Here is a 19,801-nt window from a genome sequence, read left to right as displayed (position 1 = left end):
GGTTAATAAATGAATAATACAAAAAAAACTTGACAACACTCTTTGCGGTGGCCCTCCAACATAGCAAGGAGTAAAATGGTTAAAAAAAAGAAGTATGTATTTTTATATATATATATAAAGTGGAAGTAATACTACTCTTTTAATTGTAATCTAAAAAGATTAAAACAACATAAATTCATAATTAGGGAGATGCTCTCCATTGATGATGGGGCATTTTTGTGTAGTAAATGTAACTCCATCTACCCCCACAAGATAGCTAAGTGACCACAAGGCCTTCCACCCTAGTTTTATCCGATAATCGTGGTTTGGGGATGATTGTAGCTAGGTATTCGAAGGGAACAGAGAGGTCTTAGAACAAAAAACCTAACTCCATAGAAGTTCCACAAAGACTTAAAAGTGATCAAATATGAAATACATAAAAATAAAAAATAAATAAAAACTTTAACTTTCTCTCTTATATTTAAAATTGAAAATGAGACACGTATCATTCTATCACTTTTTTTTCTGTTAATTTCATGTCAATTTATCTTTGTGACACATTGGTGGTGTGAAACTGATATGTATTGGTCGGTAATGCCAATGGGTTCCTAAATAAGTACAAACACAATTGGACGGAAAATGCAGAAGGAATGAGTTACATACACATTGTATTAACCTTTGCACACATACATATAAAACAATATATATGTATATATATACAGTGATATATGATAAAGAAAGAGTGGCACCTGGTTTTTGGAGGAATAGGCGATGAGGGCGTTTGAGGAAGAAGAAGAAGAGCCAGCAACATTGCAAGCTCGCACATCGCCACACTCTCTCCTTCCCCTCTTATTTTTCAATTCCATTTCGGTTGATGTACGGAAATTATAACTCTCTGTTTTCTGTTTCTTTTAACTACTAAGGTAACATAACAAGTGCAAAATGTACTAAAATGCCTCCTAAAAAATGGGTCGGGGCAAGCCCCCAACCCCCCACCTTCGAAGAAGGGGGCGCTGCCCCTTGCAACCCCCACCAACTTACCGTGAAGTTGGGCTAAAGTATACAGCATTTATTAAGGCTCCGGAGTTCCCACTTCCCATCAATCTCCTGTCTAAGCAAACCACACACATATATACTCGAAGCTAGAGGCCTGAGTTCCCAGTTATGCTACATTTCAGTAAAAATTGTTCTAATGATTCATCAATGGGCCTGCAAATGACTATGTATGGTTCATGAAATGAAACCTACATTTGTTCTTCAATTAGCAAGCAATACACTTCACAGAGTGTGTGCAATACATGCATCTTGGCCTTTCATGCCACACAGACACGTCATTGTTGTACAAATTAATGTTGGGGGAAAAAGGTTTTCCAAAAGCAAAAATACAAAGAATGTGTACATCAATACTGTGAAATATGCTTGCTCTTGTTTTTTGGCCTTGTGGGTGGCATCCAAGCACAACTAATTCCATATAACAATGCAATGCCATCAACATGAGAAGTGATGGTAACACATTAAAGATAACAATATAGTGCATAAAATCATTTTATTGAAAAAGTAAAACTTAAAAAGTATAAATATGATGAGCTGTTGAATCCTTAAATATTTTTTTAACTCTTTTAGGATAATACTCACTTTGTACTTTGTCTCACAGCTTAATAAATAAATAATATATAACAAAGAAGAATCTATTTTAAAATATTTGTATAATACATAAGTGTAAATTATGAGACGACAAAGATCTGCAACAGTCATTCAAAAGAGCACATTCAAACTGAAGTATATTCCATATGCAGAGAAGAAAGCTTTGGATTCATCTAATATTGTTGAACAAAGAAATCAATACAAAAGTAAATCCCAGAAGACCATAGTTGGAAGAACACTGACGATAATTCAAGCCTAAAACATCAGCCAAAAAGTTTTTATGTTCAAATATCATTTTTCTAATTGGAAATTAAAAGCCTATGTGAAGTTCCTATACATTTTCATCCTACCATCCTACCAAAGAAGAATGCAAAACCTTTTGAATCTCTCTTTCACAGCAAGCCGGCCTGTTAGAGAAAACAAAAAGGAACCAAGTTTGGTTCCTCAATCCTATCTAAGCCACTGCCTTTCCACTACAAAACTCAACAGCTGAAGCATCACAAGGTAAAATTAGAGGAACTGACCTCTCAGTAGGTCAGTTCCATTAGAAGCTGCAAAAAACTGAAATATTCAACTAGCTCATAATCATCATCATTCTTCATCCTCCACAGGAGGAAGCTCATTGAGATCAAACCCTAAAATTTTACGAACCGTCCGACTGCCTTCCCCTGGCGAAGCTGCTAGGCTCGATGGAGCTTCAACCGGACTACTGCTCAAGCGACAGTACCTCTTGTGACCACCAAGAGCCTGACCTGTAAGGAAAGGTCTGTTACAAATCTCACATTGGTGTGTGTTCTGCACAAGCTCTCCGTCCACTCGTGAGGCGGGATTGTGATGGTGTTTATCCTCAGCAGCTGCAGATGAAGGGTCATCAATGGTGTTATGAAAGTTCTTGTCTCTCTTGTGGTAGGGACATGTGACCACCTAATGCTTGTTTGGTAGAATAGACCCTATCACAATTGCTGCATTGGTACTTATTGGGAGTACTCCTTATCACAATTGGCTTATTCCTCTTGATCTTCTTGCTACTAATCATCACTGACCTAGGACTAGTTCTCTCACATTTGTAATTCATGAGCTGTCCTTTGCACAAGTACTCTTCAGTGTCTTCGATATCAGACTCATCATCTGTACAATTCATGTAATCTTCAACTTCTCTGTTCCAATCTTTTGCATCAACCCATTCACAATTCTGAGTCTCCAATATAGCCTTTCCTTTGCCTTTATCCATATCTTTAGGTACCACACCAATGTGTCCACAATTAGTATTGAACCCTCTTTCTTCAATTCTCAGCTTCTTCACAGGATAATCCCTTCTGTATCCAACAGGCGACGCCTCAATTCTTCGTTTATTCGATTCAGAAACCCGATGTTTGTCCTCAATTTCAGCCTCATTTGTCAGAGCACTACAGTTTGCAACCTCATATTCCTCAATTTCATCATTATGGACTAGGCCAGAGTCAAAAGAATTATCTTGAGCTAGCCTAAGGAATTCATCCACCGCGTCACAGAATCGCTTCTTCTCCACCTCCACCTCCTCTGAGCTCGAATTCTCCAATGTGTCGGCCATGACTCTCGGGACTCTCGGGGTTCGCCTGCCTGTCCCCGGCCACATTGGTAATGACCCCATCAAATCAATTACTGGGTTGTCCATAGTTGCACAATCTGAATCAATGTGATCATCAATTTTCCTAGGCACGGATTCAGATACAGAGGAAGATGGACTGTTCTTAACCGCCATAGGCGACTCAATTCCCCTCCGTTCCTTCTCAGGATGGCACCTCATGTGCCCAAACAACGCCTTCGACGAGGAAAATTTCTTTCTGCAAATAAAACAAACAGTTGGCTTTCCATTTCCCTCCGAGCTCTCAATGGTGACTTCATTAGAATCTCTTTTCTTGGAAGAATAGATGGCCCATTGTAGATTTTGTTTCTTCAACTTATTGGGTTTTTTATCACGTATTTTGAGCTGCTTGAGAATTTGTTCTTTGTTGTGATCCTGACAGTGTACTTTAACGTGACCTCCGAGAGCTTTACCAGAGATAAACTCTTTTTTGCACACAGTGCAGACCTTACTCTGAGAGTTCTTCCCTTGCCGTCTAATCGGATCTTCTTCAACCCCCTTTTCCACATTCCCAATCTTGAACCTTATCGTCAGCTTCCGGTCTCGGGAAACTGGAGTTTCCGGCACCGGCAATTTCTCATTGTCTTTCTTGATCGATTGATACTGATTTTCTAAATTATCGCTCATTGTAGAATCAATTAAACACGATAACCAAAATTCTGCTGAGATATATATATGTATGTATCTCTACATCTATATAAGATAGCAAATCAAAAAAAGATGTCAATATCTTCAGGGTAGAGAGAGAGAGAGTAAAGATTAATTTTACTGACCCAATAAAAAAAGAACTCCTCAAATCAACAACAGGTAGGTTTCTTAGCTGACAAGGAAACAAAGAAGAAAAATCAACTGCAAAACAGAGATTGATAGAGAGAGAAAGAGAGAGGCAAGAACAAGGAAATTCTTGCAAACCCAAATCGACAAATCAGGTCAACAATGACCCATATAATGACTGCCTCAATATGTATATAAATCCAATCTAGATGAGCGATGGGATCAAGAAACGAATCTTGCAAAAAAAGACCCAGATGAGAGAAAACTCTGAATTTTGAAGAAGTCTTGGAAAGGAAGCTAAAGATGATATGAGAAGAGAAAAGAGAAGAGAAGGGTCAGTGTAATTAAGTGGTGTGTGTGGGAATTGACTGTCAAAGTTCTTCGTTTCGTTCCTCTTTGCCTCTTATTCCGGTTTTTTCTCTCTCTTACTTTCTTTCTCTACAACTCCCCAAGTCCAAAACAGAAGATTACAGTAGGGAAAAATAATAATAATAATAATAATAATAATAATAAGGAAAATATTCTATTTTCTTTTTCTTTATAAGTGAATTAATATTTTCCTCGAGCTCCGTTTGTTTAAATATAAAATATTTTTTTAGTGTTTGATTGACGTAAAATATTTACGAAGAAAAAATATATTAAAATTTGACAAAAATAACTTATTCATAAATTTTAAACAAGTTATTTTACATACTCTACCGGATGGACTCAACCTTAATAGACCTTTATCAAATACCGAAAAAGAAAAAATAAAAAAATATTTAAAAATATATATATTTTTCAACAAAAAAAAAATATTTTAAGTTGAAACAAACAGAACGTTAAATGTTTGTCCCTTGATAACTATATACTAAATAACCATCACTCGTTTACAGTGTTTGTCCTTATAAATTATTTTTATATTAAAACTATTAGGTATATTCTAATTAAATCCTAAGTTATACAATGATGATTTGTATCTCGAAACGAGTAAAGTGGGTGTGTGAGTTTATTGCCAATGATAATAAGTAAATAAAAATAAAAATAAAAATATTCCTTTATATTATTTTTATTTGAAAATGTTCAATTAAGAAGTTGAGTTTTATTCTTGTCCATATAAGAGAAAAAAAATTATTGTCATAGTTAAAAAATTATTTCACTATTTACCTTCAAAGGGTTTATTGTTGGGGCTTGAATGGTTTTGTGATCTTGTTCTAGGCTTTAAAACTACAACGTTTTGAGGCATAATAACTCACCCTTATTGTAACTTTCTAAAAAAATAAAAAATTTCCCATTATTATATTTATTCTCTTTCTCCTCCATCCATATTTATATTTTCTCCACATCTTATATTCCACCTTTTGAATGTTACAAAGTGAGACTTGTTCCGTCTCGAATTTAAATGGGAGTTGAAGTGTGTATAAACGGATATGTATATAGCACTGTCCAATAACTTAAACTTTTGGATAAATGAGCAAACGCCCACCCGTGGTATCAAAGTCAGACCCAGCCCTTAGTCTGGTGTTATGCCAAGGGCTTAGCCTAGAGGGCGTTTGGGTCTGGACCTCGGTTAGGCAGGGTGACTCGACCGCAATGAAGGTGTTGCGTGGATTCAAATGGAAAAGAATGTTACAAGTGGGACTTGTCCCACATCGGATTTGGATGGAAGTTGAAATGTGTATAAATGGGTGGGTATGCAACACTACCCAATAGCCTAAGTTTTGGGTAAATGAGCAAGCGACCACCCATTACACTAACCATGGCCACCTCTACTTCTTGCACCTCTACCATGTACCGTTGGCCATTACCTCTCCCCTCTTAACCTCCTATCACCACCCCCTTTCCACCAACCACCATATATTATAAATGAATGCAAGAAAAAGCTCTTCTATATTAAGTAAGGATTTTTTCACACTCCAAACAACTTGTCTCTTATTCTCTCTTTAACTTCTATTTATAGAAGTTCACCCTCTACCCTATTCTTCCTTCTTGGTCTCTTTGGTTCGAGCCAATGAGTCCTCTTAATTGGGTTAGGGATTGGTCTTTGTTGGCCGCCAATAGGCCCAAAACGTTAATTGGCTTTGTTGATCTGTATCTTAATTCTCTTTCTTGAATCTCAAGTTGGGAATAAAAATGGGCTTGACTCTCCTCATGGGCCATTCCACTCATGGATCACTATTCCAACATGCTGGGTTGGGCCGCGTACAGACAAGTGAGATTTTTCGCCCCTTCAACTTACCCCTACATTGTCCCTGTTCCAAAAACAAAATAGGCTATTTTGTGGAATGGACAAATACCACCTTAATTAGTTTTAAGTTACTCTCAACTATGCCTCCAAACGTTAACGTGTCCTGTGATTTAAACCGCTTCCAAACGTTAACGTGTCCTGTGATTTAAACCACAAAAGGGAATCCGTATCCTTATAGATGTGGAGAGTTATGAGCCTATGATAAACGGACAGATCAACCGTCCCACTCATACTTCTCCAACCAAATTTGATGTGTGACAAGTTATTTTAAGGTGGAGGATTCAAGCTTCCTTATATAAAGTAAAAGTGACTAACTTTTTTTTTTTTTTGCCTGCATTAACCCTTCTTTTTGTTTTTTTGGATTAACCTGGAGTGTCCGGAAAGGCACGAACCCTACCTGAGTCGTGTAAGGCACTGTAAGGACAGCAGAGGCTAGCCACCAAAAATAACCAGCGAGGACTTGAACCCAAGACTTAGGACTTATGAAGCACCTAAATCTAGCGAGAAACCCGCTAAGCCATATCCAAAGTGGATTACATTAACCCTTCTTACCTTGTAAAACAAAAGAAAATTGTTTAATGATGATTCATTGAAAGAACACTCATAATGTGATTTTATTATTTATTTTAGAAATTCACATATGAAAAATTACATTATCTAAAGAACATGCACCAAATTAAGTTTAACTAGCTTTCATATAATTATTAAGTGATAGACTATTTAATTTATGCATTTAAAGTTTGATTGGTAAAATTATTTGGATAGAATCAAAATATATTGATTATGGAACTTTTTTTATTTTATGAGATCATTGAAATACGATTATTATCCAAATCTTATTTCTGTCCAACCCATGTGATTAAAATTAATAGTAGTTTGGATTAAACAATACTACATAAACAATACGCTGAGAAAAAATAAAAAGACAAGACTGGTTTTCCAAGCCCAATTAAATACTCCGTAGAAAGTTTAGACGATCGAAGGGGAAGAGATATATATACACACAAATAGAGAGAGAGAAAGGAAGAGAGAGAGAGAGAGAGAGAGGATGGCTTCGTCGTCGAGCAGCGGACTGACATTCAAGCTCCACCCACTGGTCATAGTGAACATATCCGATCACTACACGAGGGTCAAGTCCCAGTCCCAACCGCCTCACGCCGCCCCTGACGGCGGCGAAGAAACAACGCCGCCTCCACCTCCGCCTAGGGTCTTCGGTTGCGTAATCGGCGTCCAGAGGGGACGCATGGTCGAGATCTTCAACAGCTTTGAGCTTCTCTACGATCCCTCCACCCATTCTCTCGACCGAACCTTCCTCTTGAAGAAGCAAGAACTCTGTCAGTACTTTCTCAAATTCTCTCTTCCCCCCTCTCCCTCTATCTTTCTCTCTCTCTATATATAGATGCTTTTCAATTTAGAGGATTTTTTGAAAATTTTCTAGGGTTTGCCGAAATAATAACGCTCTTTTTGTAAACCAGATAAGAAAGTCTTTCCCCAGTTTTATATACTTGGGTGGTATTCTACTGGGAGTGATGCTCAAGAATCAGATATGCACATTCACAAAGCTGTAAGTTCTCGATCGTTGTAATAGTTAACCTAATGCTCTTACCACGCACAGAGGTGCTTATATATTACACACATATATCAGAATAAGTAAGTGAACTCTACATGTCTGCCCTTCGAATTTACAATAACGTGAATTGATGTGAATCTGTATTATATAGATACAAATGCGTGTACTTGTGTTTGATAATATCAGGATTGAATTGTTCTGCATATGTTGGGATTGTTTCCCGCTGTCATTGTGCATTATAGTTGATATTGCGAGAGATTCCCTTTTTCTGTTGCAATTGAGTTTTTCCTTTTTTCAAATACTGGGAGTAAACAATTCTCATATCCCTGTCCATACTTGTAGAGAAAGAAAAGAAAAAAATCAATAGCATAAAGCATACATGGTCATGTTTAGATGCATTTGCTAGTTACATATATAATGCAGTAGGTATTAATAAATATAAGAAGCAGCAGAAATATGCAAAGGGCAGCTGAGGAGGTTTTGGGTTCCTCCTATTCTTTCATTTGTATTATATTTATTTTTTATTTTCCTTTAATTTTTCTTTTTCTAATTTTTGGGGAGCATGCAACTCAATAATCCAGTGAGTAAAGTGTTTATTTTTATGCGATGCATTGCTGGTGGAATTTAGCAAGATCAGTAAATCCCAATCAATTCAGCTTTTTGCAAATCAGGTGCAAGGGCTTTGGAAGTGCTTGTGGATGTATACAAATATTTACATGAACACAAATTTATTTTTTCTTCTTTTATGGACTATTGCTGCAACAGTGGATATTGAAAAAAATATTGGTTCCAGAATCCATACTCCAATTGTACCTTTTTTTCTTCTTCTTTATATCAAGGCTTAAAAAAGAGCATTTAGTAAAACTCTATTGAACTATTGTTGCCTTATCTGAGATCAAATTATATCTTTCTTTTCTTATGTTGTTTCCCTAGTTCAGATTCACCTTGCCTCCTTTTAATTGAACAAATTGTTCTGATCTGTGCATGGTGACTGGATCCATTATTCCATTGAGATCACCTTTTATTGATTACTCTATAGTAAGAATGCTATATATTTATCTATTGAAAATAAAACTCTATAGCTGGGATGCTTTTTTTTATTTGTCAAACCTTAGTGATAAATGGCTTTCTGTAACAGTTGATGGATATTAATGAAAGTCCTGTCTATCTTCTCCTCAATCCTTCTATCAATCATGCACAGAAGGATCTCCCATTGACCATCTATGAAAGTGGTATGTAACCTTCATTCCTATCTTCTATTGCATATAATGCCCTTACCAATAATGCTGTCAGTTAAATCTCATAAGTTCTTTATTAGCTTGTGTATCTGCAAACTTTTCTTAAGCTCCCTCTGTTCTGATTGTTGAATTGCTGGTGAAGAGTTCTCTTGTATTATGTCATTTTTGATTTCAGTAAAACACAAGACAGGCCTCTTTAATTCTTAAACTTATTCAATATGACAGCATTTTTAATCATATTTTACCAGTCTAAGTATTTTTGGCTAAAATGTAAGATCAGAGTTGTTCTTAGGAACTTTCTATATGAATTTTTTCTTCGGCTAAATAGTCTTAAGTATTTAGTGCATTGGTGCATTGTTTATTCTATTAACACTAGGACCAGCTTGTTCTTTCTGAGGTGTAATATCACAAATCATTCATTTTTAAGTATTACATGGAAGTAAATCTGAAATATATATATATATATATATATATATTGGTAAGTAAATCTGAAACACATTCATAAGCATTTAGGTACTGTTTCTGATATTTTGTATCCTGTGGATTAGTTCTGTATATAAAATATGGTGGCCAAATTACAATGTTGAGGTATATCAATCTGTGTGTTTGCTAGTTCATGCTTACAAAAGCCTTAAATGTTTCCATTGAGGTGCTGTATTTTTCTGAATGGGTTCTGGATATCATAGTATCTTGGGGCTTTGCAAGGATTCTCTAGAGCAAGCTACCATGAGTCAACAGATCTTCTTTATAGTACTAAATAGTTGGGTTATTTGAGACATGACTTTTTAAATTGATACCAAACTCAACTCAACAAAGTCTTGTCCTACTATTTAGGATTGGCTATAAGAAGTTTCTTTAGCCATTCTATTTAAGGGTATAACTTCAGTAAAGTCACATGCTATTTTTTCTTTCTGTACTATATGTGATTCTGGTCTTTCCATTCTCCTATTATTACCCTCAATGTGAGCCACATCTTTTTTTCTTCACTGGTACAATTATTGGTCTTTGTTGTGCATGACTAAACCATTTAGTCGATTCTCTTCCATTTTGTCTCTAATGGGTGCCACTTCAACCACTACACTAACGTAATCCTTATTATTTTACCCTATACTTTCTTTGCTAGACATCTATCCTAACATCAATTTTTTAGACGATGCTCATTTTATGCGCAGGTTAGACATCTATCCTATGGGTGCCCATGCCACTCTTTTCTTTGTATATTTGTATTTTCAAGACGTTCTTCACTTTAAGTATTTTGCTAAATTTAATCATTACCTTATTTGCTTTTACTATGGTTAGATATCCTCTTCCCGCCACCAAGTTTCTTTGCATAATATTCGTTTTTCTTTTTGTTCTCCAAGGACCTCTTTTGATATTTTTTAAATATGTTGTTCAGCTTATTTCACATTGAATTCATCTCAATTTCTAGTTCTTTGTTACTTCTTTTAGCATCTTCTTATTAAATAATTCTGGTTTCCACTTTATTCCTTTTTAAAATTTTATAACCTAGTTCTTTGGTTTATAATGTTCTTTTAAATTATAAATAACATAAAATGTAAAATCAATATGGCTTTTAACTGATCTACTTGTAAGCATTATTAATTCATCTCTCTCAAATAGGTATTTGCTTTCGAAGTTAAGGATAGTCTCTCTCAACATTTCTATCGCCAAATTTGTGCTCACCATCCACTGTTTCACACTATCCACAATATTTTTTCCATATGAACATTAAAGTCTCGTTGTCAATAATCTCTCTTTTCTGGGTGTACCTTGAATAATTCATCCGTTTGTTCCCATATTGTGCTTTAATATATCTGGTCCTACTTTGGGTGCATAAGTGCTATTTATATTGACTATATTTCTCCAAATACAAATTTAATTAATATTCTCCTAACCCCTTTCTAGCGCAATTACAAAATTTTCTTTGAAATTTTTATCAACTATCATTCTATGCCAAAATAAGTCTTTCTTTTTTGATGTAATTGAGTATATGAATTGTTTTTTCAATTTCCCTGTCTATCCACTTTATCTCTTGTTGGCTTGCTATGTTAATCACAGTGTCTACCAACTCCGTCCTACATGTTAATATATTCATATTCTAAGTCATTCTTGCAAGCGTACTATCTTGGGGCTGTTTTTTTACCCATGCTTGTCGGTGGTAATGTGGGAATAATTACCTACTTTTTACCGCTTCTGAGTACTGATTTGCCACCCTTTGTCCATTTCTCAACGCACTAGAAAGAAGTTGCAATGCAATACACAATGTCACTGTCCTAGTATGTACTCGAATATTCCTAGGATTCCGTTCATACGAGTCTTCAAATGTTTTACATCGGCTGTAAGTAGTTCTTCTAACCAATCCCCAAGTTCAGGACTGGTTATGAAAAGATGGAGACTGGGCCTGACACGTGGCTAATTGATCACATTATGAAAGAATGTATTAATTGTTTTTTAGTTCATTTTATGCAGAATTGTGTCTCACATTTATGGAGTCTGCTGGTTGAATAATTTCTTATAATTTTTGCAATTGCTACTTTCACTGATACGTTGACCCGTTATGTTCTCATGGAACCAACCGTTATGCCTTAAGAGTTGCACGTCATCGATGGGATTCCACAGCTTATTTTTGTGCAGTCAAGCTACACTATTGAGGTTTGGCCTGTTCATTTGTTTTATATCATTTTTGACACTACTTTTTAGGGCTGGGGTGACTCTATTCCTTTCTTATTGCTTCAAAGACAGTAGAAGCAGAACGGATCTCAGTTGACCATGTTGCACATCTGAAACCATCTGATGGGGGTTCTGCTGCAACTCAATGTGAGACCTCCTCATCTCCTTTCAGTTTATTTCCCAATTTCATTATAACCGTATCTACTCCTCTTTTGGGCCCAAAAAGTTCTGTAGAGATTCTTTTGTGATTATATTTCTTTGTTGAGAAAAGAAAGTGATTGGCTTGCATGTTTTGATGTATAGTGGCTGCTCACCTTACGGGCATACATAGTGCCATAAAGATGCTGAACAGCAGAATCAGAGTGCTTCACCACTATCTTCTTGCCATGCAGAAAGGTATGTGTATTTATTTCGTAGTGAACAGACTTCTTTAGAAAAAAATAAGTAAGACAAAGGAGTCCTTTAGCAAGAGTAAGGGGGCAAAAAAGGAAAAAAGAAAAAGAAAAAAAGGGAAAACTACTACTAATGATATAAAGCATTGCCATAGACTAGAAACAAGAACTTTTGTGTAGGCAGAGAATTCTCATTTTTCATAGAAACCCCACAAGTTCAGAGCTGCCCTTTAGAATTCTCATTTTTCATAGAAACCCCACAAGTTCAGAGCTGCCCTTTCATTGGGGTACGCTTTTAGATAACTCTGCAATTTTCAAAAGTTTGAAGTCTTCAAGGATCTCCAAACTTTTGAAATTTTGATTGTATGCGTACTTGCTTTGATCAGTTAGGTAGAAAACAAAAATAATATATTGCATGGGACAATGTGAGTAAGAAGTCCCTCAATCATGTTCATAGTAATTTTTGCGCAAATGCAGGTGATATTCCTTGTGAGAATTCGTTGCTTAGACAAGTGTCAAGTCTCTTAAGGAGATTACCAGCCATTGAATCAGAAAAATTCCAAGATGATTTCCTGATGGTTAGTGCTTTCTTTCTTTTCATTTTTGGCTGACAAAATGATAGGATTTTTCCTCTAGTAAGAGGACTAAACAAATTCTAAATGTTCATGCTTAATTTGATTTTTATTTTCTTCCAACTTGTTGAAACTATACCCGTGGAGAAGGGAGAGCGGGTTATTTTATTTCTTTGTTGACCAATAAAATGTTGAAATTTTTCTAGTTCATTAGGTAATCATTTTTGCATTTTCATTGATGTGCTCTTCTTTCTTTAGTAACTGTACAAGTAAGGGTCAGTGTTTGGTGCAGTTTTTGGGAAATTTAGGATTGAAGTTTGTGAAGGGTCACTCTGTAGTTTGTGTAGAATAGTGCCAAAGTTTAAGTCCATCTCTAGTCATGTCCACACAGCACCTAATGTATGTGGGACTAGACTTGATAATTGCCTTTACATTGTTCACAGTTCATTTGATTGTATCATTATGAGGTACTTTGCTTCTTAAGTAGTCACCTTCATGTTACGGTTGATTCAATCACTTCGTTTCTTTTTGTAGGAATACAATGACACATTACTAGTTAGTTACTTGGCGATGTTCACCAGTTGCTCAAGGTATGGTTTATAAGATTTCCTGTTTTAGTTTATTATTATCTTTTCTACGTTTGAAATTCTTGGAAAATATTACGTTCTTGGTTTGGAAAAAAAGAAAGGATTGTAATCTCTAATGAAAAATATAGCTAATCAAAATAATGATTGTTGGAATTGATTGCGTTGAGTTTGATTTATGTCAAACTTATGGAGTGGCATGAAGATTGAAACCTGGTCCTGCTAATTTATCTGTAGATAAATCCACCACACACCGTGCAGGGGACACCAAATCAACATAAAATCTTATAACACAACATACATAGGACCCATTTTGTAGATTAATTGTACCAAATTTCATCTTCATTCTACTTATAAAAATATAAAAATAAAAATTTCATCTTCATTCAATTAGTTTTCTCCATTTGAAATTGTTTGAAACCGGGCTCTGTAAGGTAGAATGATTGCTGAGCCAAGGTTTCTGGTAGTTCCCACATTCCTTTCTTTTCATTTTTATTTTAGGCTTTTAACATTCAGGTTTGAAAGTTACCGAAAATTGGGTCAAGCATATAGGGCGGGACGAAGAATGAAACTTAATTATGCTAATTATACCCAAGGCCCTTCTTGGAATATTGGTGTGGTGCTCAAATTAATTAGTAGAAAATCTGCTTGAGGTGCTCAAATAAATTGGAACGTATCGTTCATCCTGCATGGGTCAAGTTATTTATGGTTACCAAGAGTTCAAGTCTAGCAGTATCTCTTCTACTTCTCCAATCGAAGGTTGACTGTTAAACCCCAAAGGGGTAATCATGGGTGTGTGCGTGTATCTATTTTAGTCAAAAAAATAATAATAATTAGAATTAAGCATTCAATAGGACCCACTTAATTTTTTTTTTTGTGAACTTGATCAAAACCGAAATGTATGAAATGAAAACGATTTGAGCCAAGGTTCACGATTCCCGCATATTTCTTTTGCCTTCCCGAATTTTAGTTAGGATTTTGATTTGGAAGGTATATAACATTGAGTAATGGCCTTGTGGTATGTAAAAACAGACCTGGTCATTATAATAACTAGTCATCCACACCCGGGTTGATATATGCAGTTCAGTCGGGCAAAATCAGCCATCCTATATAATTTTGTTTGAGTTGCGCATCTTATATAATTACCATTCTTGAATTTGAAACAAAGGGCAATTAAGTTGACGTTTTGAAGTTGTTGTAGATTTGAGTTTTGACTTTTAGCCGCATCAGACATTAACTATTACAATACTTTGGCAGTACAATGAATGAGCTGGTCGGTAAATTCAACACGGCATATGACAGGCAAGTTCGAAGGGGAGGGCGAACTGCTTTTATCTGAAAGCTGCTCATCTTACTTGTCACGATCCTGCATACTAGAGATAATTATTTAGTGGCTGCAGCTCTCATTTTTGTGTGCCTAGTACGCAGGAGTTCTGAAATTATACTACCTTGGATGGTAGACAAGTCATGACATAGTAGTTTTGTTTTCTCCGTCCCTTTATATTTCTTTCTTTTTCGAAGTTGGAAAATTCTGTGGATTGTGGTTTTCTTGCTTCTCTTTTTGTTTTTTTGGCACTTTCACAATTCAATTTGCTGATTATATTAAATTTAATCTATAGAAAGCTTAAGATGTTTCTGCTGTTGTGCCTGAAACTTGATTTCATGTCGACTTCTCGGCTCATGCTGCTACATTTGCTCTTATTTTTTTCCAGTCTTTTATGTAAAATAGTTTGTCGAAAATTGATAAATAAATGATATATACTATGTCTTATAAAGCGGGAGTGAGAGCGATAAAGCGCTGTTGAGTTGAGAAGGGTTGTGTAACTTAGAATATATATATATAAAGGTAATTATTACAAATAATATTAATATATTAATGTGATAATTATCAAAAGCAATGCAAACTACCATTCTATCGGTGAGTCTATAGACAAAGGTTTAAGGTGGGAGACAAGGGGAAAAAGTGAGTGAATACTGAAACTTTGTTAAAACTATTTACAAGAGAAGATTAAAACTAATGATTCAACAAATTTGAAGAATCAACTAAAATACGAGATAAAGTTTTTTTTTGAGCCCAACATAAAAAATTATCGGCGATCTTCCTCCCTTCAAGTATTTGCTGAAATTTGTCAACAACTTAATTCAAGATCAAATTTGAGCAGCCCATGGATTAAATTAACAAAGATGGAGATTAAATTAGCAAATTAGAGGACATCTTCTAAATCTAAAGATTACTTGGAGGATTCTACTCATCAATCTTTATACATTAATAAAATTTAAATTTGTGTAGAGCATATGTGAAGTGTGGTATGACGTTAGCTTGACATTGATATTTTCAGGGTCAATAAATATTTTAGTATATTTATGTGGAAAATTCTAGAGTGTAGATTAGCATTCTAACCCTCCTCCATGGATGCCTACATATTGAGAGAAATCTAATTAGTTTTTGCTCTTTGCAACTTGTACCAGTATTCTACATAGATGTTCATAGAGCTCTTGAAAAATGATAAGGAGTTTGTATGGTAAGTTATGTTGTCCCAGTTGACATTTTGTTCATAATCATTACAGTGACTACGGAACATAGTAGGTTTATTACTGGGAGATTCTCACTTTTAGAACAATTAATTCGGAAATTTATGAGAATAATTAATTTGGAAATTTATATGTATTTATAAAATATTGTATTTATGGAATACATGTTTCTTTTCTTTTTTAAAAATTTTCCCGAATTAAAATTTTTATTTTTCAGTAAACAAAATTTTAATTAAAAATAATAATAACTTAATCCAATTAAAAAAAAAATAATGTAGGTTCTACCCAAATCAAGTAATTAAAAATGCAATTCACAAATTTCATCAAAATCATGTGGATTCGATTGGCTTATTGGTGGTGCTTTGGTTTTTTTTTAACACAATGTAATGTCATCCCTTCCTAAATTCAACCTTAAATTAAAATCAATCTAACTCTAGCAAACTTGATTGCAAATATATACTCACCGAGCAAGACTACTAATTCTACACAATAACATAAAATTAAACAATTAATGTTTTTAAGAGGTCTTTCTTGTGAAAAAATTATAAGCTCTCCCTATTTAATCATTGTATTAAATTTTTTTTTAATATGTGTAAAAAATCAAATTAATTATTTAATATATCTAAGTTAAAAAAATAGAAGAGCTCATGGCTTTTCTCCCGAGAAGGAACTCTTAAGAACATTACTCTAACATATAACAATAGGACTATTTCAGAAGAAAAACGATAAGTAGTCCGTCCGACTCTTGAACTAATTCAATTATTTTGTTGATTTAATCCAAGGTCATTAATAACATTGAATTAAAAAAAAAAAAAAAAAAGATTTGTAACCACGAGATGGTAAGCCCCGTTTGAGGAGGGCCAAATGGATAACTGTATTACTCAGGCCAACGTACTTCGACAGAAAGTCCCATTGGGCATCACAACCGTCTCTGCAGAAAAGGCCTGGGGACTTTACCGGGCCCAAAGACCGCAACAGCTGAATCGAGCCCACCCACTTTCATCCCGTGATTTAGGGTGGCTGTGGGCTTTCCTTTCTATATTAATACACTTTTCGGTAGTATCTTATTTATCGATGTGGGACAAAATAACTACCAATGAGTCTTCTCAACAATTTATTCCTATTTCCTACTAAACACACACACGTACACTGGTATAATCTGTTCAAACCCTAAGCACAGGATTGACAAACTTTTGAAAGAAAGCATCCACATATAATCCTGTTGATTGTTATCTCTATACGACGAACTGATTTGCACGCGGAAGAGTTTGATCTGCAAGACTTGGGTGCACACATCATCAGAGTGGTTGTATCTCGTTTCTGTACACAATCTTATCGGCAATTTCCTATATATATATACATTATAACTGGAAGAGAAACTTGAAGGGAATGAGAACTATTGATCCACAAATGAAGGTCATTCGAATTGCAATCTAAAAATCTCCAAGTTCATTTTTGTACAGCGATTTTAAGCAAATATTTCAAGCAACCACCATAATCCAATTGAAAATTCCTCAAATTTTATCATGTAGAGCTGATCTACACCTTGAAGAAAATACCTGAGTATCAGACCACCAGTGTCCATCTATCAGATTTCCCATGTCAAAAGCTTTAAACAACAGGTAAAATTTACACTGAGTTTAATGCCGACCTTTCATCATATTTGCTTACAAAAAGACATTTACCTGAAAAAGAACAATTTCGATATGAAAAGTCAATAAAAACAGCAGCACATACTACTTAGAATGACGTAATATTTCTCTAAATGGAAGCAACACACAATGCTACAAAAATGATTTTTGCTATACAACCTAATCAATTTATACAACATCGTGACAGGATGCAAAAAAAAACTTGCCAATAGATTAAAAATAAGTGGATTACAACATTATAGTTCGACCCATACCATTTATAACCATGAACTAATCCAAACACACATAGTTCAATCCTAACAACAAAAATAAAAACATTGTTTTTCAATGAAAGCAAGCATCAACAATCACAGTAAGCATAAGAGCATCATAGGGAGAACAAGACTATAGGTTGAGCACCCAATCTTTCTTCCTAGAATCAGACATGTAAAGAAATATATCCCTTGAATGTGCATCATCGCGGAATTTGGTTAATGCCTTGGAGTAAGCAGCACCAGCAATGCCCTCAATGGAATTCAATGCATTCACGCATTCAGAAGCCTTTGCATGTTTGTTGGCATAGCGCGGACCTGAATTGCATCTATTATCAGCAGCAGACACAGGTGAGGTGGAAACCTGAATGATTACCTTCTCTAGTATCTCAATTTCCCTTTTCAAGTTTTCATTTAAAACAGTCAAACTCTTAGCGCATACAGGAGAGTAGCTCTTTCTTTCTCCTGAACGACGGCTTCTGGGAGACCGACTCCGGTATCGATAGACTCCCGGTGAGGTGGAAACCCGAACGAGTACCTTCTTTAGTATCTCAAACCTTTTCAAGTTTTCATTTAAAACAGTCAAAATCTCAGTGCATACAGGAGAGTAACTCTTTCTTTCTCCTGGACGACGGCTTCTGGGAGACCAACTCCGGTGTCGATAAACTTCCCTTCCCTCGTCCTCATTTGCATAATTATTACAAGACGGATCTCCATCTTCACTTATAGATGAACTCTTTGTTGGAGAATAGGTTTCAGCACCAGTATAGTTGTTTCATCAAATAAATTAAATCAATTAAAGTATCAAATCACATGGTGAAAGGGTATTGAAATACATTAAATCACGTTAGGCCTAAGTGAAATATACATCTGAGGAGGATTCTAACAAAAGAAAATCAGAGCGAGCAAATTGTGAGAAAGAATAGCCAAGTCATATGAAATCTACAGAAACAAATTCTCTTTACATAAGGGAAATCATGAAGAAGGTTAAGTCTATTTTGAGAATTTAGGGAAAAAATAAGAAAGAATTTGAAATTGAAAAAGCAACCATTGGTAGATTTTGTGGTGGTTATAACTAATATATTCTAGACAAGTACATCTCACAATTCTCAAATTTTATCGTTCCCAAAACCAAACCACCATGCCTCCTGAGTATGATATGAAAGCTTATACAAATCTTGTCTTGTCAAGAGAATATATATACTTGCTTAAAACAAAAATTCAAAGTTACCCCATTATTTCTAGACAATTTCGCAGGATTGTTAGAGCTTCCATCAAGTATGATAGCTTCCATCAAGTACACGTCTAATTGTTATGTTTATACTTTTTACTATTAAGGGTCCAACCACATTCTAAATTAGAGTGCTGGTTGTCGAATAACTTCATTTAAAACAAAGATAATTTCACTCCTTTTGCAACCACAAAATTACATAACGTATCTTTTTTAACTGCTCAATCTCATGTCAATTGAATAGTTCAGGTTTAGAATCAAAAGATAATAGTTTATAAACACTGAATTATACTTTGTTTCCAATCATTGAGGATTGGCACCATTCATCAGTTTGCAAATGCCTAAATGAAAGATATAAATATTCAAGATAAATTAAATTTCCATGTCACTTACAAAAAAAATTAAAAGAAAACTGGACTTCCATATGTCATAATTAAAAGCTCCATGTACGGTTCTTCACACCTCCTCTAATTATGACTCTGTAATCGTCACCTTAAAACCACTCCCAACACTCGGAGAAGTATAACACTACCCTCCATTTGGATGAATAGATTTGACAATGAAGGATTTTGGAGTTCAAATCACAAACTTTAGGAAAGTCGACTATAGGAGGTAGATTGAGGGATCTAAGAAAGACGTATAGGATGTGCAATTGAGATATTATTCAGAACTCAGATTCAATACAGAGATAACAAATCAAATAATTAATGACTACTCCGATGATCAAATCGCAGGCTATCATTAAACAAAAAACAATAGTCATTTCCTCAATCCATCTGACATTATGAAACAACGCACTGTTAAAAATTTGGAAGTTTGGGAAAAGGCTTGGTGGTTGTTGTGAACATAAATCAAACACTT

At 35.0% G+C, this 19,801-nt stretch overlaps 2 protein-coding genes across 2 annotated transcripts; one reads left to right on the top strand and one right to left on the bottom strand.

Annotated features, from left to right (window-relative positions):
- Nucleotides 1-2,401: 2,401 nt before the first annotated feature.
- On the bottom strand, nucleotides 2,402-3,874 carry LOC132314428 (uncharacterized). The gene has a single exon (XM_059813296.1). It carries the CDS (start codon nucleotides 3,872-3,874, stop codon nucleotides 2,504-2,506), a length of 1,371 nt encoding a protein of 456 aa, XP_059669279.1. The 3' UTR covers nucleotides 2,402-2,503.
- A 3,319-nt stretch (nucleotides 3,875-7,193) lies between these two features.
- On the top strand, nucleotides 7,194-14,927 carry LOC132312315 (COP9 signalosome complex subunit 6a-like). The gene is made up of 9 exons (XM_059810643.1): nucleotides 7,194-7,582; nucleotides 7,724-7,812; nucleotides 8,957-9,050; nucleotides 11,647-11,708; nucleotides 11,795-11,873; nucleotides 12,030-12,122; nucleotides 12,596-12,696; nucleotides 13,225-13,280; nucleotides 14,532-14,927. Exons 1-9 carry the CDS (start codon nucleotides 7,297-7,299, stop codon nucleotides 14,611-14,613), a joined length of 942 nt encoding a protein of 313 aa, XP_059666626.1. The 5' UTR covers nucleotides 7,194-7,296; the 3' UTR covers nucleotides 14,614-14,927.
- The last annotated feature ends 4,874 nt before the right edge of the window (nucleotides 14,928-19,801 follow it).

Source organism: Cornus florida, unplaced genomic scaffold (genome assembly GCF_030987335.1).
Source record: "Cornus florida cultivar Cherokee Brave unplaced genomic scaffold, ASM3098733v1 CherokeeBrave_3.0.0_Hap2_Chr06, whole genome shotgun sequence".
NCBI lineage: Eukaryota > Viridiplantae > Streptophyta > Magnoliopsida > Cornales > Cornaceae > Cornus > Cornus florida.
The sequence above is the reverse complement of the archived record's forward strand: the minus strand, read 5'-3'. Positions and strand labels throughout refer to the sequence as shown.

Bases quoted from the DNA above. Each gene is read 5' to 3' on its own strand.
- LOC132314428 (XM_059813296.1), bottom strand. From the start codon at position 3,874: ATGAGCGATAATTTAGAAAATCAGTATCAATCGATCAAGAAAGACAAT.
- LOC132312315 (XM_059810643.1), top strand. From the start codon at position 7,297: ATGGCTTCGTCGTCGAGCAGCGGACTGACATTCAAGCTCCACCCACTG. The intron at 7,813-8,956 runs GTAAGTTCTCGA...TTTCTGTAACAG, and splicing joins ATATGCACATTCACAAAGCT to TTGATGGATATTAATGAAAG. The intron at 11,874-12,029 runs GTGAGACCTCCT...TTTGATGTATAG, and splicing joins GGGTTCTGCTGCAACTCAAT to TGGCTGCTCACCTTACGGGC.